Raw genomic sequence first — 23499 nt, 5'->3', positions numbered from 1 at the left:
ATTACAAGAGCATCTATTCGACATGTCTCCAACATTTAGTCGTTCGCCAAGACACACTCGGGAGTCCGCAGTGAGAAAGGCCAGGGTGTCCAGCGTGCACTGCACCACCTACCACTATGCACTGCGTCATATGATGGCAGCACGAGATTGACAGAACACATGTCTTGATGCTTGTAGGTAACATGTGAATAGCAGCCTTCGAACCATGTCGTATCGAGTTTGCCAGGCTTCACGTAGATGGGCTAAATGCAAATTCAGGAGTCGAGGAGAGCATGCTATGTGTTCTCTAAAGAATAAAGGTGAAATTTTACAAATACCTAAAATGTGTCCAATGTTACTACAGAACGGTAACGCCCAGATATTGCCGGCGAGTCTACAGAACATCTGTCCAGAATACAACAGCCCGTCTAAATGTATATACTCTCTTCACCCGATCCCAACGCTCCATACGTCAAAACACGAATTTGGCAAGGCCTGGCTCGACGAGGGTGTATCGCTCGTCTCCGTGTCATGTACGTAGTGTTTCGAGTAGAATCAAATGCCCGAGCCCTCCAAATTCATTCGTTACTGTCGTTCTTGCTGAGCTACATGGTTCCCCCATGTTGCCCTGCAATGCTTCATCTGAACCATGATTAGATGACACATTGGAATATTGCGGCAGCTACACGTACTGTAAAGACTATGGCCTCTCCCTCTCAGCTCCCTTCGCTGGCGCTTTTTTCTCGTCCTCTTCCTCCTCGTCCTCGTCCTCGTCTTCCTCCTTTGCTTTCTTGTCTTCTTTCCTGTCCTCCTTACCGCCCTCCTTCCTATCCTCTTTCTTCCCATCCTTAGATGCTTCCTTTCCCTCATGCGCCTCCGTCTTCTCTTGTTCCTCGTTTTTAGCCTTTTGAACCAAGTCCTGCACTTGAGCCTTTTCCTTCTCCCAGTCGCTAGATTTCGAATCAAATGATTCTTTGAGTTTGTTCTCCTTATCCTTCTTCGCCTTCTCTGCGGCTTCCTTGGCTTTGCGCTCCTTCTCCATCTCTTCCATGTGTCGAATATCGTCAACACTAGGTTCGTAAAGATGCCAGATGGTGTAATGCGGGAGACCGACGACGGAGAACTTCATGCGCTTGGCCATCTACTTCTAGTTAGCAACGTGACTTTCGTATTCATGGACAAAACTCGCCTTGCCAAAACCCTCAGTCTCTGCGTGCTTCTCGAAGCTGAAAGCGGGGAAGTGGACACCGGAACGGAACACTTTGGCTTTGGCCAGAATACTGACACCACCAACACCATCTATCTCCATCTCCATATCTGGGTCGCCGTACGGGTCGCGAAGGTAAGCCAAATGCGGTCGCCAGGTAGCGTACTCTGCATACCCCTCCACAATAACAGCGTCCTCGTCAAGGGTGTCTGCAAGGGCGAGTGCGGTTTCTGACTCTTGCCACGAGTTCAGGTCATAGGGCTGTTCTCCTCCGAGCCAGTCGGGAAGCGGCCGCCAGACATCTGAATACGTTCGTTAGCAATTGAACTCGTAATGTGTCACATGTGATCTTACTCGGGACGATGACGTCTTTGTTGTGTCGCATGAGATCCTCCAGGATGGTGAATGGAGCCGTCTCCACATCCACATCTCTCCAGTATACCCAGCTATGCGTCGGGCGGAGGGCCGCACTAAGAAGCCAGTTGCGTGCCTGGGCCATGGACTTGCGGCGTCCAGCTTGCGCGGCGAAACCGTGGCGGCTCTCAACATCCTGGTTGACCTTTTGTCCAAAGTCCTTTTCCATGATTGAGATCTCGCCAAACTGCTGCTTAGGGTCTGGGTTTGCTTGTAGCTCCTCCAACTTCTCCGTCAAGAGCGCAATGGTGTTGTCCTTGGAGTCTCCGACCAAGAACGCAAGATCGATTAGATTGTGCGGGTACGTGAGGTTCTTCAAATGGCCGAAGAACATGTTCAAATGCGGCGCTGCGTCGCGCAATGGCGCGCATAGGAGTATCCTCTCCTCCCTTTCCCATCCCCTCGCCGTGCCCTGCACATTGTTCAGATCGTAGTATCGCACCGTTTCGAGCTGCGAGTCATCGTTCGAGTTAAGATATGTGAGGGGGTTGTGGCCCAGGTTTGGTCGCAGATTGGGGAAGAAGAAGAAAAGCACTGTTAGAAAGATGGAGCCAGCTAACAGTAGGCGTTGAATCAACTGTCTCCGCCGTCTCAGCGCGGGTTGTGAGCGCGGTTGGAATCTGCGATGGCAGTGCAAGTCAGTGTCATGTTTCTAGAGAGGGTTATGTGATGGGGAAAGAGGGGGGGGCGCGAAACGTACTTGTGAGGCTGTATGGAAAAGGTGCTCCCTCCCGTAGACGGATACGCCCCGTTTGAGAAGGCATGACGATGCATCTTCTCCTTCGGCGACGAGTGTGTGGGCAACATTCAGAGGGAGATGAGCCAAAGTCTTGTCGCTCAGAGGTATCCCTTGAGTACGCCCTAGCCGTCCCGTCGACCCGCCAAATCACCGAGTTGCAGTGCAGAGCAGAGCGCGGCACCTCCGCAGCAGTCGTCTGGATCTTGGGGACGAATTGGATGGTGATGGCGACGGCAGGCACGAGAATGAGCTGACGCGATTGCCAGAGACTCGAGTCGAGCAACGGCGAGTGTCCCAGGAAGATTGCGCGTTGAGATAACCAGGCTTGGCCTTAGGAATCGTTCCGCTAAGGCCACCGTCGACGTACCGCTAGTCCCTGAAATACAGTATTGTAGCTTTAGTGGCGTAGATTGCAGCGGCAAGGAACCGAAGAAGGGGTATAGGGACCGTCGCTAAAGTTCGAGTCTTGCGGACAGCTCTCAGCTGCTTGTCTTGTGAGGATGAAGCCCACGCCAAGCCACCCTGGAGGTCCACGTTTCGCATTTCCGAACTTGGGGATGGTGGCAACACGCCGTATCCAACAAGATTGGATCAGAGCAGTTGAGTGCATTGAGTGCATCGAGAATCTGTGATATCGAGAATCTGTGATACCCTAATAGACAAGAATGCAAGCACATTCGCGTTGACGTCTGAAAGCAATAGGCGTCACCATTGAATTTGACTTGGTATCGTGGGGTTACTTCCCGAATTACTGATGCGCAAGGACAACACCAAACGAAGACACTTAGCTACCAAACCGACCGGGTCTTGCATTTGTGGCATATGGGTTTGATTGAAGATTGCATAGTGTTATATTGTAAATCTACTATGCCAAACACACATTGCCATCCCAAAGCTACGTACTAAAGTTCCCTCAAGGTTCTCTCACCGTCAAAGTGCGAGTACAGGTACCTAAGAAGCCAGTCAGCTTCTGCGGGATGTCATGAAAGTACAATCAGAAGAAGAAGGGTTCGTGCTCAGAAAGCCGTTTTTAGTCATTCCCCACCACCGGCCTCGAATCATGACAGCCCAAGACGAGCCACCACAACCCTCAGCTCGAAGACCACAATAACGCGTCGCTGGACTAGCCTGCAGTGCAACTCCACAACTCGTCATTCCGGCCGAAACCAGTAGAGTGCGGGAGGGTGGCCCGGCAGCAGATGTCGTTGAATGGATAGACTAGTTTTCTTCTTGGCAAGCGGGTGGAATGAAGTATGCTTACCTTGAAAGCGTGTACGACTCCGAGGATGACTTGAATGTGAGTGTCTGAGGCATACGTTAGTGACTGATTACACCGAGTTGCCATAGTAAAGCCATGGAGGTAATCCAATATCAGAAAAAGGTAAGCGGTATAAATTTTCTTCAAGGGAATTCAGTAGCAGAACTGAAATTGATACACACATCATTGGATGGGGCTAGGAAGCGCAAAGTAGGTTGGATCGCACTTACCAAAAGTTGTTCATGTCCACGTCGACTGCGTCGTGTCAGTGTATGAGCAGTGCGAAGCACGGTATTAGTGTGGAGCAAATGCGCGAGCGTTGTCTTTGCAACAACCGCGGGTCTCAAGCGAAGTCTCAAGCGCGGCGTATCGTATCTATTTCAGCATGTCTGAATCGGTTGACCGCCGCAAGCGTCGTTCCACCTCGTACAGTAGAGCGCGTCAAGCGTGGGGCGTACCGGCGACGCGGGCTACCAGAATAGTTTTCTGATTAAGTCAGCTAAAGTCCGAGGTCCTAAAGCAAAACTATGCGAGAATGTATCGATAGGATCAGACGGTGGTGCATGTTGTTCGTTGCTCATTTAAGATCACCAGAACGGTATTCAGGGGTTATCAATCATAAAAAGGGAGCGGATGGCGCGAAGTGAGGGTGCGAACGTACCTTGAGCGAAAGAGTGTGATGGGAGAAGAGAAGAAGCTCGAGCGAAGAAAATTGAAGAGGCAGTCGCGAAATCTTGGCGCTTACGTCACCCGGTATTCGAACTTCACAAGCTCATCATGGACGCGACCGCCATTGCAACAGCACACACGAATCACCATGAATACGGACAGGAGAAGAAACAACGCGCCGAGCGGCGGAACGTCTGCGCCTGTGTTTGCGCGCACAGTAAAAGAAGCCGGATACCTCCAGCAATTGAGGCCGACACGATCGAGAGGTCCGAGTGAGCTCCGCAGGATCTGTAAGTATGCCGACTCACTTTCTGAAGCTTCATGAAAAGCTATAAACCATACTTCCGGAATTTCTGCTCGCTACGTTGTGAATCACTGAAGCTCTTTCCAAGTTTCTCTTCCAACAAAAAGCGCGCCACTCAAATAGTCAAACATGCGCTAACTCACGACAGTCCTCCAGACCTCGATAATTCCCTCCGCCTCTGGATCAGCCTACCTTGAAATCCCCAGCTCGTCGCCCTCTGCTAAATCTACGCTTATACCGCCGACCTCCTCCCTCAAGATTGCCGCTTCAATCCAAGGCCCAAAACCACTTCCGCGCAGCGCGCCCTTCTCGCCATCTCTCCTCCTCACTACCACCGTCAAGTTTGCACCTTTCGCTACACGAAATCGACGAGGTTATATCCGGGACGCTACCGAACGGGACCTAGGGGTTCATCTCGAGACTGCGCTACGTGGAGTCATAATCGGAGAGCGCTGGCCAAAGAGTGGGGTCGAGGTCGTAGTTACGATTCTTGAAGGCGACGAGGATGGCTGGTGGGGCGACAATGGCAGCGAGGGGAGTACGAGCGGAAGCGGATGGGGGCTATTGAATATACTTGCGGGGTGCATAACGGTTGCCAGCGCTGCGATAACAGATGCGGGAATCGACTGTGTGGATATGGTGTGTGGAGGTGTCGCGGCTATCGTTCGGAATCCAAACTCGAAGGACGAGCAAGAGTTGGCGAGGATATTGGACCCGTGTCTAGCGGAGCACAAGGACGTTGTCGCGGCGTGTGTGGTTGGCTATCTTGCTTCAAGAGACGAGATCACAGAGATATGGATGAAAGGAGACGTTGGGGCAGATCCAGACGCCTTGATCGAGGGAGCTACACACGCTGCCGTGGGCAGCCTTGTAGTGGTCAAGGAAGTGCTGCTCGAAGCTCTTCAGGCGAAGTTTCATGGACATATCGAAGGCGGTGAGGGGGGCTTGAAAAGGAAGGCCCGAGACGTGGAGATGACAGGGTGAAAGACGGGCAGCAAACGAACCACTTCACTGTTTTTCTCGACGATACCACCGCAGCATCGAGCATGATTCCCTGAATCTCGCAGCTGGTGCATGCATTCCAAGTGCTGAAATTAACGGGGAGCATGCCGGGCTTTAGGAGAACCGAAGCTCTTCCAGTACCGGCACTGCTTCATGATCGTGCGTATGATTCGTATCGAGCCCGGCCATGTGTATGGACTTGGCGTTGAAGAGCCAGACAAAGAGCTATGGATCTTCACGACTGCGTTGTACATTTACGTGAGTAGAAGTATTAAAAAGGAGAAAATTAATGTCGTCGCAACGAGATTGAGCCATACACATGTGAGTCTCAGTTGACTGATGTACGATGGCGTGAATTTGTATGGTTTTATTCTCGAGCAATCTGTAGACAGCATTACCCAGTGCAGTTAGCACTATATATTAGCGTCTTTTCCCTTGCCAAATCACGACTATCCGTCTTCCGTCTTCCTCACCATCACAACCCAAAGCCTACACTAAAATTTCCTCATAACATTTTCCTCTACCAAAGTCCGAATGATGGCAGAAGAAACAGATCTTGCTATTCCTCTCATACCTGATCTCTACAAACCACCTGCTCTTCTTCCTATTGCCCAACTCAAAGATCAACTACTCTATACAATAGAAACCCACGCTGTGACTATCGTTGTGGGTGAGACTGGTAGCGGAAAAACCACTCAGATCCCTAAGTTTTTGCTCTCGGCGGGATGGTGCGCGGATGGGAAGCAAATAGCTGTCACGCAGGTAGGGATTGGATCTCTGGTCCTTTTGTTATCGCAGCCATAGAGCAAAACTGAGCTGGCTAATACTTGGTAGCCTCGAAGGATAGCGGTGACTAGTGTCGCGGCCCGTGTTGCGGAAGAGCTGGGGACGCCTTTGGGTCAGACGGTTGGGTATTCGATAAGATTCGAGGATGTGACGAGCGCGAACACGCAGATCAAGTTTATCACAGATGGGTTGATTCTACGCGAAATGCTCGTTGATCCGTTGCTGAACCGATATTCTGTCATAATGGTCGATGAGGCTCACGAAAGGAGTCTTTCGAGCGACGTCCTACTCAGTCTGTTGAAAAAGGTATTGAGGAAGAGAAATGATTTGAGAGTTGTGGTCAGTTCGGCCACGTTAGAAGCTGAGCGTTTTTTGAATTTTTTCAGCCCCGACAATGAAGAGAAGATACACGGTAAAAGCAGGGACGACTACGGACGTATCGTCAGCATCGAAGGACGGACGCATCCCGTTGAGATTCAGTACCTGGTTGAGCCGATTCACAACTACGTCGAAGCCGCCGTCGATGCAGTAATGAATATACACGACAAAGAGTCCACTGGCGACATCCTCGTTTTCTTCACCGGCCGCGAGGAAATTGACGACGCGATAGAGATGATCGGTGACCGCATCGCTGATCTCCCTTCCACAGCCCAAAAACTCCAACCTCTACCTCTCTATGCTGGATTACCAACAGAAGACCAAATGTTTGTGTTCCAAAAGCCACCGCCAAATACGCGAAAAGTAATCCTCAGTACCAACATCGCCGAAGCAAGTGTAACAATCGATGGCATCGTTTTTGTTATCGACAGTGGTTATGTAAAGCTGCGAAACTACGATGCGCGTCTTGGAATCGAGAACTTGAACGTCGTGCCTGTCTCCAAAGCGAGCGCAACTCAACGCGCTGGCCGCGCCGGCCGCACAAGACCAGGGAAATGCTTTAGAATGTACACGGAATCTGCATTCAGCCAACTCGAGGGCGCTACGTTCCCCGAGATTCAGCGCTCGAATCTTGCCCCTGTCATTCTCCAACTACTGAATCTGGGTATAACAAATGTAGTTCGTTTCGACTACCTGTCTCCACCACCCTCCTCCCTTGTCACACGCGCCCTCGACTTGCTATATTCCCTCGGTGCACTCGATACCAACGCGCGTCTCACAAAACCAATGGGAACACGCATGGCAGAACTGCCTTTAGAACCTATGCTCGCAAAAGCCCTGCTCAACGCCGCGTCCCCTGAATTTGGCTGCGTGAGCGAAATGCTAACAATTGCCGCGATGATGACATTGCAAGGCAATGCGTTTGTGTCACACGACGGGGAGAAGAAAGCCCTCGAAAGAGCAAGACGAAGATTCGCTGTCTCCGAGGGAGACCACTTGACGCTGTATAATGTCTACGAAGCGTTTGTGAAGAGTGGAAAGGATGCGCAGTGGTGCCATTCAAACTCCCTCAACCACAAATCCCTCGTCAAAGCAGTATCCGTGCGCAAACAGCTCGCCGCGTACTTATCCCGTTTTAACGTCGTCGAATCTACTTTAGCATCCTCAGACGTGCTTCGCGTGAGCGGTACACCGCTGCCCGAACGCATACGGCGGTGCCTCACAACAGGGTTCTTTGCGCATGCGGCCAGGATGAAAGCAGACGGGAGTTTTGCGACGGTGGATGGGAAGACGACGCTGTGGGCGCATCCGAGTAGTGTGTTCTTCCATCGGAAGGCGGATTGGGTCATCTATACGGAGATCATGGCTTCGAGGGATAAGATCTATATCCGTGATTTGTCGACTGTGGAGATGGATTGGTTGACGGAGTGTGCGCCGGAGTACTATAAGATCAAAAACGGGAGGTAAACGATGGACGAGTCGGCTCGAAATGATTGAATATGGGGCTATGTAAGGGCTCGTATATCATCAGTGGGAGGATGAAGATCTGGAGTTCAGAAGAGACGTGTAGTAAACTTGTTCTCGCTGCAAGGACTCATCAAAAAAATGTGAGTCCGAAGGAAGAATCTACATGCCCATGAGTATATCTAGTTCATAGGGAATTAGGTGCACACCCGCTCGACTTGAAAACAATAAGGTCTGGGTATTGAAAGTAATAGCTGCCAAAGATCGAAAAGTGAAACTACAAAATCCAACGCCGATTCGTTACGTCAAGCATGTCCTGCGCACATTTCCAATCTTACTTGCAAGCTTCGACGAAGAGCTCTCGCATCCCCTTCAAGAAACTCGCCAGATCGCGCGTCTCGTTCAGTCTCTCCACAACCCTCTCAACTTCCTCTCTCTCCACCTTGGGTCGCACCTCCAGCACCCTGTAATCACGGTCGGACGTGTCCAGCTCAAACCACGCCTCCCTGTCCCACTCCCGCTCGTCCACATTGGTGTACACAAACTTCAGCCTGTCGTCCTTGCCCAAGCCCTCAATCCTCAGCCCCAGATAACTCTCCCAGAAGTCCAGCTCCGGTTCATTGTACCTCGACTGGCCATCTAGGTACCGGCGGTGTTTAAGCTGTGCTTCACGACGCGCAGAGATGCTCTTCTGCACCTCTGCGATCTGGGCACGCAAGTTATCGCGGTGGGCGAGGCGCTCGTCGCGCTGGAGAGTGAGCTCGGTGATGGCGTCGCGCATCTCGGAGGTTTCTTGGGATTCTTTGGAAAGCGTCTGACTGTGTTGGGTTTGCTTGAGTTCGAGGATTTCAATGTCACGCTTCTTCATGCGCTGGTCCTCTGTGGAAAGCATTAGTAAGAGGAAGTTATGTTTGTTGCAAGCAACGAAACGTACCGTGCATTTCTGCGACGTTCATGCGGAACTGGTTGCGTTCTTCAAGCACCCGTCGCCGCCCGTTCTCAATAAACGTGTCGAAGCGCGCAGTGAACTGGTTCATGCGGCTGCGCAGGTCATCGAAGCCAAAGTTGATGCTGGGCAGCTGGTCCGCCATTGAGGGTGCGTCGTTCAGTGAAGAGGCGCGCATGCTGGCGCTCAGCGAGGGTTCAAAGGTGGTCATGGTGGATGATGCGCTCGCAGTGTGACTATGGGCAGTCGGTGACGTGGTATGCGATGGGAAGCGGGAGTGGTGGGGTGAACTGTTGTCGCTGGTTGCTCCGTAAACAATGCGCAACCAAGGCACGTGCACATGCGTTTTTCGCTAGGTAGCGTGTCAGCGAACTTTTGCGACCTGCCGCGTCGTCCGCGACCAACACGTCCAAAATCACGAGTTTTAGTTGCTTGACATCTTGCGCTGCACACTCCCCCTCGCCTGCAGCGTCCAAAGTATGATTCATCGCAGCACTACTACGGACCGCAAACCTTCCCTCGACCCAGATGGCTGAAAGATCGCTCAACCATCTCAACTACGGCCACCCTGGTGTAGCATTATATGACCTGGAAAATAGAGCATGGAGTTTCGCCAGACAGCATGCAAAGACGCACTTGAAGCAGGTCAATTCGTGGAAAGACCTTTCGCCCAACCCGACATGTGCACCTCCTGCTTCCACACAAAACCCCACCTCATCAGTTTCTACGAACGTCACGGGCGCTCGAAAGCGGCTCGAAAGACTCATCCGTGACTACCCCCAAATCGCTCCAGCTTCCGCGCTGCTACCCGAACTCGCTGTTGTCTCTGCTGCCATTCTATCCACGACCTCGACCTACGACCCTCTTGTTGGGAGTCTCTTTTCTTTGGGATCAATTACCTTCGGAGACAAGTGGGACAACCCAAGACGTGTCGCTGCGCTGCCTGCCGGAGGAGCTGGGAACGTGCTGCGTTTGGCACTGCTCGTCAAGGAAAGGCATGGCTGGGGCGTTGACAAGAGTGTATGGTTGGAAGGACTCTCTTTGACGGACGGACCCAGTGGATATTGGAATGAGGAAGCAGCGCCGATACAACAAGTGTGCTTCGCACAATCCGACGACAAAAGCTCTTTTCTTGCTGTCCGACTCCCCTCAAGAACCGTCTTCTTTCGACCCAAGTACCACCAGCGCCGCCAACCTGCTCGTCCATCGCAGTATTACGACATCCCTTCCTCCGTTGTCGACGCACAGCCAATACTGAGTATAGAACTCGAACAGAGTGGAGGGGCGCCCCATGCCGATGTCACCTTCAATCCCGACTTCCAGCTCCAATGTGGTATGGTCGACCAGCAGAACACTTGGAGTGTTTGGGACATTGACTATGCTCGGAAAGGAAGCACGTACTCAATTTCGTGCTTGATTCAAGGACACATCGTGCCGCCGGAAGATTCGACACTGGCTGGAGAAGACGGGTGGGCACGGATTCTTTGGGTAGGCGACGTGAACACACTTCTGGTCTGCAACAGAAGACACCTGAGCCTTGTGAGTATCAGAGGGGACTCATACGAGCGTCTTCAAAGTTCCGCACTCCTTAACCAACAATCATCAGAATGGATCCTGGATGTCAAGAATCACCCAAGATACAGGAACCGCTTTTTCGTGCTTACGTCCGCTCGTCTGTTTCTCATGGCCATCACCACTTCAAGCGAGGCTCTGGATGCCACCGCTGGCGAGGCGGGAGCGGTTTCGTTGATATCCTGGAGACATTATCGTGGAAGCGAGGACTTTACATTGCAAATGACTGTGCAGATGCTTACAGAGGATGGTATGGTTTCTCGTATTAAATTGAGATTATGACTGACTTGAAACAGAAGCTGGTGTACTTCTCTACTCTCGCGTCAATGACCTCATTCAATTGTACATCTTTCATCAGCATGCATCGGGTGCTGCTCCTTTTATGTCGAGCTCAGACCCAATAACCCTCAAGCTTGCATCTGACGAAGTAGGACACATCAAACAACTACACTTGGAACCTCTCTATTTTGGCGAAAGAGGACAACAAGGCCACAAGTCAGGTCCTGGTCGTTTGTATATGGAAACAGATCTCAGGTTTTATCAGTTGTTTGTGACACTGTCGGACCTAAGCGTACGTGAAGTGATCGTGTATGCTCATGAGTCTGACGCAGGTGAATCGGGTCAACCTGAGGTAGCGGTGGATGACATTATGTGGAGCAATGTCATCCGCCCTAGAAAAGAGGTTCGTGCGGCCCGGGAAAACAACGAGACAGATCACTTCGTTGTGGCAGATGGACCGACAACAACAGACGTACTGAGGTCGAAGATGACAATGCAGGTCCCGGAATCGGTACAGGCTCAAGGCCAAGGTTCGCTACAAAAGGCGAGGGACTACAGACTGTTGCATGATGCCCTCACTCGAAAAAGGTCCGATCACGAAGCAACGTCTGAGTCAATAGGCCTTTCCATAGTGACGACCCAATTGGAGCAGATGCTTGTAGATGATGCCGGTTCTTCGCCTCTGCCTGTTGGTACTCTGTAAGTAATCTTCTCTAGCAGGTAGAACGGATTCACACTGATCAACATAGAATGGAGTTTGCTGGCTTGAAGATTGACGTGCCAGACGTAGATGAGGCCTCATCACAACTACACGCCCTCTTCCCCTCAGAGGATAGACAATGCATCGTCGAACTTCAACGAATTGCATCTGTGCGTGTTCTTGAACTGGTGGAAGAGGAAGCATGCGCAATTTCAACTCTGTACGATGCGATTCTCCAGAATTGGATTGCACCGCTGCCCATAGACGTGCCTATTCGTGTTCGGCAACACAAGGAACGACTCGCTCGGCGAATCGCAGCGGAGGTCATGTTGGCCAGTACTTGCATACGACGCAATGATATACCAATTGAGTCACAATCTACCCAGAGTCAAGGCCGTAACGTTGCGCTACCCATACTGGCATCGAAACCAGTCGATCGAGATCAGTCCCAATGCTCCGTTTCTCAATCACTACCCTCAGTACCACCGTACTCTTCCTCGCAGCCACACTCATCTCCCGCTACACCATCACTCACTACGCCACCACCCTCCGACCCACTGGCCCGGTTAAGCAAATATCTCGACATTAGCCGACCTTCCTCGACGGTCCCACACAACGTGAATAATCTCCTAGCGCACTGGCATCTCGGTGCCGACCCTCGCACATACGACTGGGATACGACGGAACACGCACTTCGGCCCGAGAAGTTCGATGAAGTCAGTCAAGAGCAGCGCGAGAAGGCACGTAAGAGGCAAGAGAGGCGGGAGAAGCGGCAGAAGCGTGAAGATGATCTCATGAAAGCCAAGACGGTCAGTCTGCCCAGCGTGGAACCTGGCAGGTTTCCGAGGAGTTCACCGGGCCCGATGCTTGGGAACAGCAGTCAGTTTCCTTTTCCGAGTCAAGTTGCGATTCAGGGTCATGGAGGTTTCGTAATGCCACAGAGTCAAGTTGAGCCTGGGCGATTTGGGGGGAGACCGGACAAGAAGAAAAAGAAGGGAAAGGGAAGGATTAGTGGTTTTTGAAGTGTCAGGTACGAGTTGTAAGAAGTGTTCTGGCCGCGTGGGAATAAACCATATTGCTGTATCTAGAAGTTTCATCGGAAGTCCACCGTACCTGAAGCCACATGCCATCATCCGCGCGGAAGGATGGAGCTCAGCTCCTCAAAGTGGGGTATGGAGGGGTAGCTCCCATTTTCCCCAACACGACCTCTACGAAGCCAGTTCAGCCCTGCACTGCACTTTATCATTTTAAATCTAAATCCTCATTCAAAGATTGTTCAAGTACTTTGGTGTCTCGAGAAATATTGCTCTTGCCCCTCTCAATCAATATGTCAGGTTTCCCCACTCTCCAACCGGCCTTCACAGTCCGCGTCGCCATCGATGCGCCCATGCCTGTCGGCGGACAAGCTGGAAGTCAATTGGTTATTGTGCCCATGATTAGTGGAACGGTGAAGAGCGAGGAGGGATTTGAGCCCAAGCTTGATGGGGAGTTGTGAGTCGAAGTATGTCTAGTAGGAGTAAGGCAAGGCTGATGAGTTTCCAAGACATGGTGTCGGATACGACTACATCCACAACGACTCAGACGGGGGATATATGCGTTTGGATGTAAGGAGTCAGGTGAAGTATGTAGCTCTTATACAAACCTCCGTATCTCTGTATTCCCTTGCAATCTCTTTTCCACCGCTCTCCTCATACATCTGCGTATCCTAAAACTCCGCCTTTACCATTCACCTTCTCTATATTTCAGGGGTCGTTGTTTCCACTTACTAAGCTGCCTAGAACATCTGACAACACCATCCTAGCCATGTACTACAAAGGCAATGTCGCGCTCACCCCAGGCGTCGGTGCTATCCTTTCCGGCTCCCCCGATGCGAAGACAACAGAGTTTGGTGACTCGTTTGTGGCCTTCACGTTCGAGACGGGAAGCAAAGAGTATAAGGAGCTGCAGAATGGGACGTACGTTGGTGCGGGGCGCTTCGTGAAGGAACAGGGGAAGGACGGGATCATAGTAGAGTACAAGGTTAGCAAAGTATCTGTGTAGATTGAGAAAATGGAGAAGAAAATCGTAAGCGGATCGATTCTATTCGTTCATTGTATTGTAAAGGCTTACAATATTGATGCAGTTCATACATTGACGAGTTACCGAATGGAGGTTTAGGTCAAACGCCTGATAGTGCTTTGCGTCCTGACCTCGCTCGCTATGATTAAAGTGGAGGCGTTGTTCATGTCAATTGCGTTGATTGTTGCTGTGTTTGTTTGTCATACTTCTGCAACTCACCTTTACTTTGATTTTCAGTTCTTTGACTCACACATCCCACTGAATCCTAAAGGTAGTTTCTGTCTACTACTATACGTCCACGGCAGAGTTCAAAATTGCTTTCGCTCAAACGCGCCTTCCATTTTGGCCCGCCCGACGCTGGATGCCAAGGCTATCCAGTCTGACTTCCAAAGACTGACAAACAATCACACTCTATCGAAGAACCAACCTACTCCCATCTCCCAAATTACATCCATGCAGGAGCACATCCGGTCCGAAGAGGAACGTGGCGTCGAAGACCCAGCGAAGGACATCAAGAACGAGTTTCGAGCTCAGTTCACGGCGCTCGCCGATGCTGGCGCGTACACGTTCATGAAGATATCTTACGTCAATGAGAACCAAGAGGGTTGTCAAGCCGACATGCTTCTCTTCGGTCACTACTACTTGGAGACAGGTACACCGACATGGGTACATACAGACGGCCATGTGGTACGTTACTATCGTGGCATGTCCTATGAAATATGCGAGGTTGTGCCAGAAGCCCGCAAGTCCCGTATCTATCCCGCCATTCCTTTCAGTCTCATGGGCGTCACTCAAAGTGGGAGCAAGAAAAACGGAATGACCCCTACCCGACAGTACGAGCGTTTGGTGTTCGAAACCGTCATTCGCTCGGTCTTCCTGCTGACAGGTCGGCTTGCGTCGGTACCAAGCCCACAGGACACGAACACGCTCGCGAATCTCAAGTTTGCATGCCTAAATCTGGAGGAGAATAGAAAGTCCGAGAAAGGCCGTAAGATCTCACTTCAGCAACAGGGTTGGGCCACCGGAACTCCAGATGCAAGCCAAGAAGAACAACGCGACCCTGATGAGGCTTCAACGAAGACTCTCCGATATATGGCGCCCCGAGAGACTACAGCTTACCTCGTATCTACCAAACGCGCACATACGGACATCGATAGCATGCCGAAACCTGGACGTAAGTGACACCGACCCTTATCACACGACAACAAGTCTAACAACTATCGCATAGACAACGCTAAGCGCGTATCTCTGCTTGTAGGTCGCTCTTCAATCGCACAGCCATTTATCTTATCCCCAGTTGCCAATATCGTCGAAACAAGTCCGCTAAAGTTTACAGAACCATCTTACCAACTACGAAGCCGAGGTTGACGCAGAACTCCTGGTCAAAGGCGAAGAGAACCGATATCTGCAAATGAAGCTCGCAAAGGAACAACGTGCCTGTCGAAACGCGGAAGAGCAATGGGAAGTATTGAGCCAGAGGCATGACATCGAGAAGGAGAGTGCGGCACGTTGGAAGGAGAAGTATCTGGGGATCAAGGCCAAGTACGCGAAGTTGAAGAAGAGACATGGGAGGTGCAAAGACAGGATCCGCGTGAAGAAGGAGGAGGTATGAGGTCGACAGGGGGCAGCACATGTCTTCATTGTGCAGGTTTCTTCAACTGTGTTTGTCTATTGGGTTCTACTTCTCGTGTCATAATGTTAAACTTGGCAGGAAGTTTCAATCTTTTCCTATCATTTCTCGATTTGCCTACACGTTCGTTATGGGTCTGTCTTTGTCTGTGGTAGCTCAGAAATCGCCGTAAGCTGTTAGGTAGTTACTAACTTGGGTGCTGCCTTTACCTTCGCCTCTTTTACCTGGTCACTGGCTTACATTACCTTTGGGTAGCATGTTTAGACGTATATTTCTACTTACGCATCTCAAAAACAAACATTGCGAAGCTGAGCTCCCTCAAGCCTAGCTTGCTAACAAAGGTAAGATACCATATACCGTCGTGACTACGTGTCTTAGCTTAAAATAATCACAGATCTTCCTACGTGATCTACCTACTAGGTCACACTCCTTGTCATTCAACATGACAGCTTTAACAAGGTACATTTTAGCGCATTTCAAGGCAAACATGCTTCAACACTTCATCAATGACTTCAGAGTTGTTCCTGAATACCGGCGAGATCGCATTTCAGAAACAACACCTTCCTATTCTTGCGGATGAGGGGAATATTGAAGCTTAGATGTTCAGAGCAGGGGGAAAAATCGCGGGACTCGAAACTCAAGTACCAAGAATACACGCGCCACATGCAGATTGTGCGGAAAGACGAGGATGACGAGGTCTGAGAATGGTACTTATGGCGCGACGTGAGCTGTGATGGGTAATAGACACCTACTGCCTATGACGTGGTAAACGTGGGCGAAGCCTTGAGTGTATTTAGCATTCGCAGATATCTGATCACGCACAAGCGGGAGGACTACTTCTTCTGATCATATATATGGCCAACCCCTTCTTAATCTATTTGACATGAACGCAGTCTCGTATCTTACCAGTTTGTAGGCAGCTGTACTAGCTGTTGTTTGTACCGCCCGATCACCGCCCATGCGAGACACAGCATTCCCGTCTTACCGTTCATTGGCAGGTTTGACAGCAAACCGTTTGCATGGCCTGCGAGGAGGACGTGTTTTCACTACCAGAATCATGTTTTGATTTGCATCTAGCGCGTTTACCCCAGCCTGGGCGTGTCACTCCTTCCATACAAACCCGCCGTACTGACTGCGATTCTAAGTTCACTCGCGCTTTTGTTTATCTTGAACGTCACACTCTGCTCTACGACGGCCGCTCATATACCTGACTAGCTGTGTTCGTTTTTCGTTCGACAATGGCGACTCCGCCATCTTCAGAGACGCCACCGCCTTCACTGAAGACCGAGAAGGCTCCCACATTGGGAGTATATACTCTCGAGCAGATAACGACCTTCGCGCAGGAGAGGTTTCCAATCGAATTTGATCTGATCTCGAATGCCCAGACCTACAAATTCCAGCGCAAGGTGTTTCTCGATGACGATAGCCAGTGCCAGGAACGTGAGATGCTGCAAGTAGGCGGTTCGACGTCTGGAGGCGCCTCTCAGACCTGGGCTCATGCCACTGGTTTCCATGTGAGTTTCTACTCCGGAAAACCGGATAAGGTTCTCCTCCGTGTGCCAGACGCCAGGCGATCACATATCAGATTCGAAAGCCCTTTCGTCTTCGTCGCAGACCGCGTTACTGGTAGCAAGACCAAGGCACAGACTACTCAGAAAGGTGTGATGATCAATGTATTCATCAACTTCGTGTTCTTGGCGACGGAGCGCACTCGACACATCCTCAGTCCACCTGAGCAAGACCTGCTCCCGTTGTTCGAGAAGGGTTGTCGCAATTTCCAACCGAACAAAGACGCGACTGAGCTCGAAGCGCGTGAGCATGCAGAGCGTGAACGGACCAAGACTGAGCGTATCGATCGTATCGTTCATGACAACACGATGCGTAGCACGCCTCGCAAACGCAACATCACCGACCCCGTAGATACCCAAGCCATGTCCGAGCCTCCTCGTAAGTTACCTAATATGCATAGGTTGATCCACACTAACAACTTGTTATTAGCTCGAAAGAAGCGCTTCTCTGACTACGTAAGTAATCCTGCACATCTTCTGTCGCCCTGTCAACACACATTCGGAGCTAACCCTATGCAGATTCAAGGTCATGTTGAGAGCTACGAATCGGAAATGGAATACGAGCACAAACAGGAGAAGGAAGCCCTCCTGCGAAATGTTCAAGAGCTACAAGTGAAGCTGGAAGAGCAGGAACGCAGAACCGCGGCCGCCGAACAAGAGGCCCATGTCGCGAAGAGCAAGGTGAAAAGCTGGAGGAAAAAGCTAGCAGACAAGGAGGTGGATATTGAGGAGATCAGGAATGACAACGGAGCCCTTCATCGACGTTGCCAGCAGCAAAAAGCCGAAGTTGAAGCCCTGCGGAAACAAGTCAAGGAGCACGCAAAGTGCCAACTCGAGTTCGCCGAACAGACCCAAAAAGAAAAAGAAACCCAGCTGAAGTGCCAACAACATCTCACAGGCCAGATCAGCAAGCAACACACCGATTACGAAGCCGCGAAAGCTGAGATCGACAAACAGAAGAGAGATATCGAAATGTACAAGGAATGCAACGCGAGTCTGGAATCGAAGCTGTCGGACGCAGAACTTCAGCAACGTGCTGCAGAGCAGGCGAGAGATAAGTCGCTTGCGTCGCACACACAAGAGGCCATACTAAAGGATGAAGCCATAAAGGAGATGGATGCCTGTAAGACCAAGTATGATCAATTGAAGGAAGCATTGGACGCGATTACCAGACTGTGAACACACCTCCGGCGAGGAATTATGTGGATGGAAGACTTAGCGAAGGGGTCGCAGATGGTTGTCGATGGCCGATGAGACAGAGCATGTCAGTTGCACTGAGAAGATTGTCGATGGGGCACGAGCCTGACCAAGAGCATGTGGCAACTTCACGGATGTTTGGTTACTACGTATGTGGATAGTCAGCGATCGTAAGAAAATGTGTTTGCCCAGAGTAGTCCATGAGGGAACCCGGTACTGCGGTCAGCTGCTACGGACAGGGTAAAGACGGTCGAGATTGTTGTGTTGGAAAGGCAGTTCAAGATGTCGAGGCGCTTCATAACAGGATTCCGATCATTTTCGGCATGAGCGGACGCTATTCGCGTTTACCCGCCGATGTAACCCTAAGCAGACATGCCAAGTTATATTTTGCTAGTTTCTGGGGCCTGCCGCCGCATCTGATGCTGTAGAAATGGCGTCACGATTGTTAGGCAAAGATTGCATACGCGATAGATGGGACCGGATAGCCTTAACCAGATATCTCTTGATTTTCCATTAGCGGTGTGAAGAGACACAAGGATGTTCAGGCTAGGCCATGCAAACGCCGCTTGCACAAGGTTACCGGTATTGGTGGATACAAGCACCACAAGATTGCACCTGCGCATTGGTACACATTGACATGTCCATGTCTTATCATTCACTCCTTCCCTCTCGGCGTTCCAGGTTTGCTAGCGCGTTTGCTGTCCGAGATCCGGTTCTTAGTAGGCTTGGTGCTGCGAAAGATACAAGAGACGCACTCGCCGCCCTCAACCAAAGTCGCGCAATCCACAGCTCAACTACTCATTCGCTATGCCTTCGGTATGCCATGTTTTCTCCCAGCCAATTGGATGGTTGCTGACTCTCTTCAGTTGTTCCGCTCGTTTGCGCTCGCCAGCGCGCTGTTCTCGGCCGCCAACGCCGTAAATCCGGTTGAGGTTCGCGGGCAGGAGTTTGTTGATACTGTAACAAACCAGCGTCTGATGATCATTGGTGCCGACTACCAGCCTGGAGGTCAAGGTGCCTACAAGCCACAGAGCGGCGAGGACGCGTTGACCAACGCCGATGTTTGCTTGCGCGATGCCGCCGTCATGCAGAGGCTGGGTGTAAGTTTCGGCGCCTACATCACCCGAGTCAGCTGCTAAGTCCTGACAGGTCAACACGATTCGTGTGTACAATGTCTCTCCCACACTCAACCACTCGGAATGCGTGTCCATCTTCAACGCCGCTGGGATTTATCTATTAATTGATGTCAACTCCCCACTTCCGGGTGAAAGTATCGATCGTAGCGCCCCATGGACTACGTATAATTCGAACTACCTTCAACGGGCTTTTGGCATTATCGAGAACTTCAAGAATTTCCCTAACACTCTCGGTTTCTTCGCTGCCAATGAGGTAATGAACGATCTGGCAACCGCCGAATACAACCCTCAGTATATCCGGGTAAGCAGGGACCATGTTCTTCAAGTACAAATAAGATAGAAGGCTGACTGTTTTCAGGCTGTTCAACGCGACTTGAAGAATTACATCAAGAACCACGCTGATCGTACCATTCCCGTCGGTTACTCCGCTGCTGATGTACGCGAAATTCTCCAGGACACATGGGCGTACATGCAATGCGCCCATGATGACGACATGTCGTCCTCTGACTTCTTTGGCTTGAACTCTTACAGCTGGTGTGGCGAGGCCACCTTCCAGACTTCCGGGTACGACGGATTGGTCAGCATGTTCAACGAGACTGCAATCCCTATCTTCGTAAGTCCTGTCTCATTCAATTGATGTCTAGACACCTCGCATGCATATGTGAGAGCAGCTCATGTCTACTGAAGCCCGCGAAGATATCTAGACTCTCCTAAAAGCTTTGCTAACGTCATATTCTTCAGTTCAGTGAATACGGTTGCAATGAGGTCAAACCTCGCGTATTCACCGAGGTTGAGGCGCTATACAGTGATCAGATGAAAGTGCTGTCTGGAGGTCTGGTCTACGAATACTCTTTCGAATCGGCAGACTATGGACTTGTGACCATCAACTCCAATGGCTCAGTGAGCCTCCTTCAGGATTACGACAACCTCCAGGAACGATTCAACAACATTGATTTGAGTGCCCAGACAGCTACAAACTCCGCTTCTGTCAGCATTACAGCTCCACAGTGCGCTGCCAGCCTCATCACAGCCCAACAGTTTAGCACCAATTTCACCATCCCGGCTGTCTGCCCAGGCTGCCAGACACTCATCACGAACGGCATCAGCTCACCCTCGAACGGCGCGCTTGTTTCTGTTACTCAGAGGACAGTCAGCCAAGAGGTCTACGGCTCATCTGGCGGCAAAATTCAGAACTTGGAATTGTCGGTACTCTCAAACAACGGAGTAAATAGCCCCGGTGGTGAAACTACCAGCCCCTCCGCCACCGGATCTTCTGCCGCAAGCCCCAGCGGCACCGGGTCGGCTGCACAGCCTACCGCGTCCACGACAGGTGCAGCCAACAGCCTGAGTAGCAGCATGTGGCTGTGGATGGCCTTACTGACGGTTATGATACTGCAATAGGCGACCTTCAGCTCTCTATCTTCGTGTTGTTTTCAAAGCGAACAGCAACTGCAGATTTACAGGCTGAGCGATGGGCTGACGTGGTATGACACGATATGATGTACGACCGATATTGACCGGACTTTGGTCTCTTTCTGTACATATTTGGGATGCTATATACCCGCTTCTGTCTTTGCGTATCCTTTAGCGTGGAGTTAGTCCAGCTTTGCATGATGATAATGATTTGAATTGGTGATATCGATCGTGGTCTGTTTTGAATGTGTCTGCAACTATGTTACGATTGTAACGCTGATGATTGCTTGTACCATAGTGATGAAAGTATGGATATGATTTACCTATCTAACCTGCCGTTTACACATTCGCAACCTACGCTACCCATTTATATTCATGGAAGTGTATTCCTGCCGCTGACCAGCAGCAAACCATTTGTTTCTAGTTTCTCATCTCTACTTCGTGTACTCACTGTGACCAGCACCTTACTCTCAAAGCAAGGTATACCAGACAAACAGACACCTATCGGCACCCACAACTCTTACTTCTTTCGAGGTGCTGGAATCCCCCGATAGTTCAGATCCGGAACAGCCTGGGCTTTCTTGGTGTTCTTAGGGGGAGGAGGACGGCCCGTGGTAATCATGCTATCAGTCCAACGCCCGCAATCATCACAATAAGCATGTCGACATTGCTTAGGCCCCTTAGGCCGCTCTACTGGATGCGTGCATGGATTCTGGTTCACGTTGTACCCACCGCACCGGCAACACCACCAACGCTTAGGCGCCATTCGGAGAAGATTTGGATCTGGGGGTGGTGGAGGCTAGTAGCGCTCGTTTAGGTTGGTGAAGTTAACGCCACCGGTTGGAAAGCGTGAACCTGGCCCATGGTCTAGTGACATGCTGTGTTGTAGAGGTTCGTTTTGATCGATGATTTCGTGTGAAATATCTGGTTGTTCCGCAAAGGATTAAAAGTGATTCAGAGGGGTGCGTTGTCACTCACAAATTGGAGTTTGAGTTGATTGTTGTATTCGTAGCAAGCTTTCGTTGATTGTCTGGGGAGGAAGGGAGTGCGCTGGCAGATAACTATACTCTTTGAACAAGCATAGCAGTGACTTTTTATCTCGTGAATATATTCCGCCTGTTGGTCTAGATTCAATGTCGCCGTGAAGAGTTCATTGTCTGATCTTTGTGAAGAGTGTCCCTTGAATCAGAATGTGACGATCGATGTTTAAATGTGATTGTGTCTTCCTCTCCCGGGGAGCATATCTGGATTCGCGATGTGATGTGTAGAGCAAGCAACCTTGCGATACGTGAACAATCTTCGTGTTTGTCTAGCGGCCATGGGTTGATATTTAGTGATTACTGTCTGCGTAGTGAATGCCTACGATGGTCAATGGGGTTCAGAGACCACGTGCAGTAGAACAACCTCAAACGACATAAAACAGGGGAAAAAGGTGACCAAACTGCATCATGGAAGTTGGATATTGGTAATATAAACGGAGATATCAAACTCGACAGCCTGTCATACTTTTCCTTCCAGGAACGATGCAGCATCAATGTCATTGTCTAGTGCAAAGTCCTGAGGGTCTGCTCAACTGCGACACCAAGCCCACCAATGCCAATGACAGTCCACAACCATTTGTTGCTCAACTCCTGCGCAGTGGGCCAGAAGGCGTTCTTCTCGTGACGGAACTGCTCGAGCTCAGCAAACTTCTCAGGCTGAGAGGCAGAATACCGGCGCGTTTGATGTTTCTCTTTCTCTGCGTCGCCGCCGAAGAAGCGCAGGAAGGCGTAGTTTGCGAGCGGTCCGAGAAGTTCGATGGGGGCGAGCATGTCGGAGCCGTACAGCAGAACGATGAAGGAAATGTGCACGAGAGCATCGCCGAGGTAGCTACTGAGTGTCAGCGTCCAAGAATGCTGTATGAGGAGCTCAGAAACCTACTTGGGGTTGCGAACAATACTCCAGACGCCCTCCCGCAGGATACCCTTCCCGCCCTCAGCTTTGTACTGATCGAGCTGGTAGTCGGCTAGTGTCTCCATTGCCAGACCAGAAGAGAACAGTCCAACGGCTAGCATCTGGATGTTTGGGTGGTAGCCCGTCAAGACAGCCCCCTCATGTCGAAAGGGGGCGGTAAAAGGCAAGCTGATCAGCATCTGGAAGAAGGCCTCTGGAAGAAACACCTTCCACAAGGCCGAGTTCCAGAAGCCTTCGTCCTTCTTGGCCTCATCGTATCGTGCATCATCCTTCCCTCGGTCAATCGAACGACGGGCGACGCGGTAGAACAAGCGACCGCCCCAGAGCGTGACTCCCGAAAGTATGAGGCGCTCGTGCCATGACAGTCGACTGAAGGCCTGGGACACGGTCAATCCTTGAGCAAGGCGTCGTCCAATTGCCGACCACCAGGCGTTTACGACCTGGCCGCTGGGCCACAGCCAGTCTTTCGCGTCCACTCTCTGCGTGTATCGCGCGGCGCCCCATGCGATGGCCGCGAGTCCGGAATGAAGGGTGAGCGATGGAATCAACGTGTCCTTCAGGATGCCAATGTCAAACAGGGAGGCTGAATGGACGTGCGTTTTGGAATGCGTCCGATCAATGTAGGTTGTGTTGGAAGTCAACGTCTTGCCCGCCGCTGGTATCGAACTCGGCAAGTAGAAGTCATGGGGCGCTTGATCCGCGACTTGCACACGGACCGCAGGAGGCCTATCTGCCATTGTGGCGCGTTAGTGACAGCTACCAGAAGCCGTCAAGCTGTCAAGCTGTCAAGCTGTCAAGCTGTCAAGAGTTCGGTTCACGCGGCGTGGAACGGCTCAGACCTCCCTTA

At 51.0% G+C, this 23499-nt stretch overlaps 10 protein-coding genes across 10 annotated transcripts; 7 read left to right on the top strand and 3 right to left on the bottom strand.

Annotated features, from left to right (window-relative positions):
- Nucleotides 1-679: 679 nt before the first annotated feature.
- Nucleotides 680-2407, bottom strand: P153DRAFT_385475 (glycosyltransferase family 62 protein; the record flags this gene model as incomplete). The annotated part of the gene is made up of 4 exons (XM_033670432.1): nucleotides 680-1120; nucleotides 1160-1488; nucleotides 1541-2220; nucleotides 2301-2407. The coding sequence occupies 4 exons, from the start codon at nucleotides 2405-2407 to the stop codon at nucleotides 680-682; spliced, it is 1557 nt and encodes a 518-aa protein (XP_033523645.1).
- Nucleotides 2408-4396: 1989 nt separating this feature from the next.
- On the top strand, nucleotides 4397-6022 carry P153DRAFT_339910 (exoribonuclease family protein). Its single transcript, XM_033665846.1, has 2 exons — nucleotides 4397-4556; nucleotides 4719-6022. Exons 1-2 carry the CDS (start codon nucleotides 4415-4417, stop codon nucleotides 5552-5554), a joined length of 978 nt encoding a protein of 325 aa, XP_033523644.1. The 5' UTR covers nucleotides 4397-4414; the 3' UTR covers nucleotides 5555-6022.
- Nucleotides 6023-6039: 17 nt separating this feature from the next.
- On the top strand, nucleotides 6040-8369 carry P153DRAFT_16216 (P-loop containing nucleoside triphosphate hydrolase protein). Its single transcript, XM_033662272.1, has 2 exons — nucleotides 6040-6334; nucleotides 6407-8369. The coding sequence occupies exons 1-2, from the start codon at nucleotides 6107-6109 to the stop codon at nucleotides 8201-8203; spliced, it is 2025 nt and encodes a 674-aa protein (XP_033523643.1). The 5' UTR covers nucleotides 6040-6106; the 3' UTR covers nucleotides 8204-8369.
- Nucleotides 8370-8534: 165 nt separating this feature from the next.
- P153DRAFT_290760 (uncharacterized protein) lies at nucleotides 8535-9324 on the bottom strand (the record flags this gene model as incomplete). The annotated part of the gene is made up of 2 exons (XM_033663727.1): nucleotides 8535-9079; nucleotides 9135-9324. The coding sequence occupies 2 exons, from the start codon at nucleotides 9322-9324 to the stop codon at nucleotides 8535-8537; spliced, it is 735 nt and encodes a 244-aa protein (XP_033523642.1).
- A 219-nt stretch (nucleotides 9325-9543) lies between these two features.
- P153DRAFT_431243 (uncharacterized protein) lies at nucleotides 9544-13188 on the top strand. The gene is made up of 3 exons (XM_033672887.1): nucleotides 9544-10968; nucleotides 11015-11696; nucleotides 11747-13188. The coding sequence occupies exons 1-3, from the start codon at nucleotides 9675-9677 to the stop codon at nucleotides 12717-12719; spliced, it is 2949 nt and encodes a 982-aa protein (XP_033523641.1). The 5' UTR covers nucleotides 9544-9674; the 3' UTR covers nucleotides 12720-13188.
- P153DRAFT_366669 (uncharacterized protein) lies at nucleotides 13098-13772 on the top strand. Its single transcript, XM_033668101.1, has 3 exons — nucleotides 13098-13188; nucleotides 13241-13318; nucleotides 13476-13772. Exons 1-3 carry the CDS (start codon nucleotides 13130-13132, stop codon nucleotides 13735-13737), a joined length of 399 nt encoding a protein of 132 aa, XP_033523640.1. The 5' UTR covers nucleotides 13098-13129; the 3' UTR covers nucleotides 13738-13772.
- A 436-nt stretch (nucleotides 13773-14208) lies between these two features.
- Nucleotides 14209-16087, top strand: P153DRAFT_385469 (uncharacterized protein; the record flags this gene model as incomplete). The annotated part of the gene is made up of 4 exons (XM_033670431.1): nucleotides 14209-14929; nucleotides 14984-15009; nucleotides 15092-15361; nucleotides 15998-16087. The coding sequence occupies 4 exons, from the start codon at nucleotides 14209-14211 to the stop codon at nucleotides 16085-16087; spliced, it is 1107 nt and encodes a 368-aa protein (XP_033523639.1).
- A 536-nt stretch (nucleotides 16088-16623) lies between these two features.
- On the top strand, nucleotides 16624-18400 carry P153DRAFT_431242 (uncharacterized protein; the record flags this gene model as incomplete). Its single annotated transcript, XM_033672886.1, has 3 exons — nucleotides 16624-17332; nucleotides 17384-17409; nucleotides 17473-18400. The coding sequence occupies 3 exons, from the start codon at nucleotides 16624-16626 to the stop codon at nucleotides 18130-18132; spliced, it is 1395 nt and encodes a 464-aa protein (XP_033523638.1). The 3' UTR covers nucleotides 18133-18400.
- A 427-nt stretch (nucleotides 18401-18827) lies between these two features.
- Nucleotides 18828-20952, top strand: P153DRAFT_316003 (glycoside hydrolase family 72 protein). The gene is made up of 5 exons (XM_033664978.1): nucleotides 18828-18966; nucleotides 19017-19250; nucleotides 19300-19587; nucleotides 19645-19899; nucleotides 20028-20952. Exons 1-5 carry the CDS (start codon nucleotides 18958-18960, stop codon nucleotides 20685-20687), a joined length of 1446 nt encoding a protein of 481 aa, XP_033523637.1. The 5' UTR covers nucleotides 18828-18957; the 3' UTR covers nucleotides 20688-20952.
- A 1291-nt stretch (nucleotides 20953-22243) lies between these two features.
- P153DRAFT_356849 (uncharacterized protein) lies at nucleotides 22244-23389 on the bottom strand (the record flags this gene model as incomplete). Its single annotated transcript, XM_033666682.1, has 2 exons — nucleotides 22244-22568; nucleotides 22620-23389. 2 exons carry the CDS (start codon nucleotides 23387-23389, stop codon nucleotides 22244-22246), a joined length of 1095 nt encoding a protein of 364 aa, XP_033523636.1.
- Between the last annotated feature and the right edge of the window lie 110 nt (nucleotides 23390-23499).

Source organism: Dothidotthia symphoricarpi, assembly GCF_010015815.1.
Source record: "Dothidotthia symphoricarpi CBS 119687 unplaced genomic scaffold P153scaffold_10, whole genome shotgun sequence".
In the NCBI taxonomy this organism is placed as follows: domain Eukaryota; kingdom Fungi; phylum Ascomycota; class Dothideomycetes; order Pleosporales; family Dothidotthiaceae; genus Dothidotthia; species Dothidotthia symphoricarpi.
The sequence above is the reverse complement of the archived record's forward strand: the minus strand, read 5'-3'. Positions and strand labels throughout refer to the sequence as shown.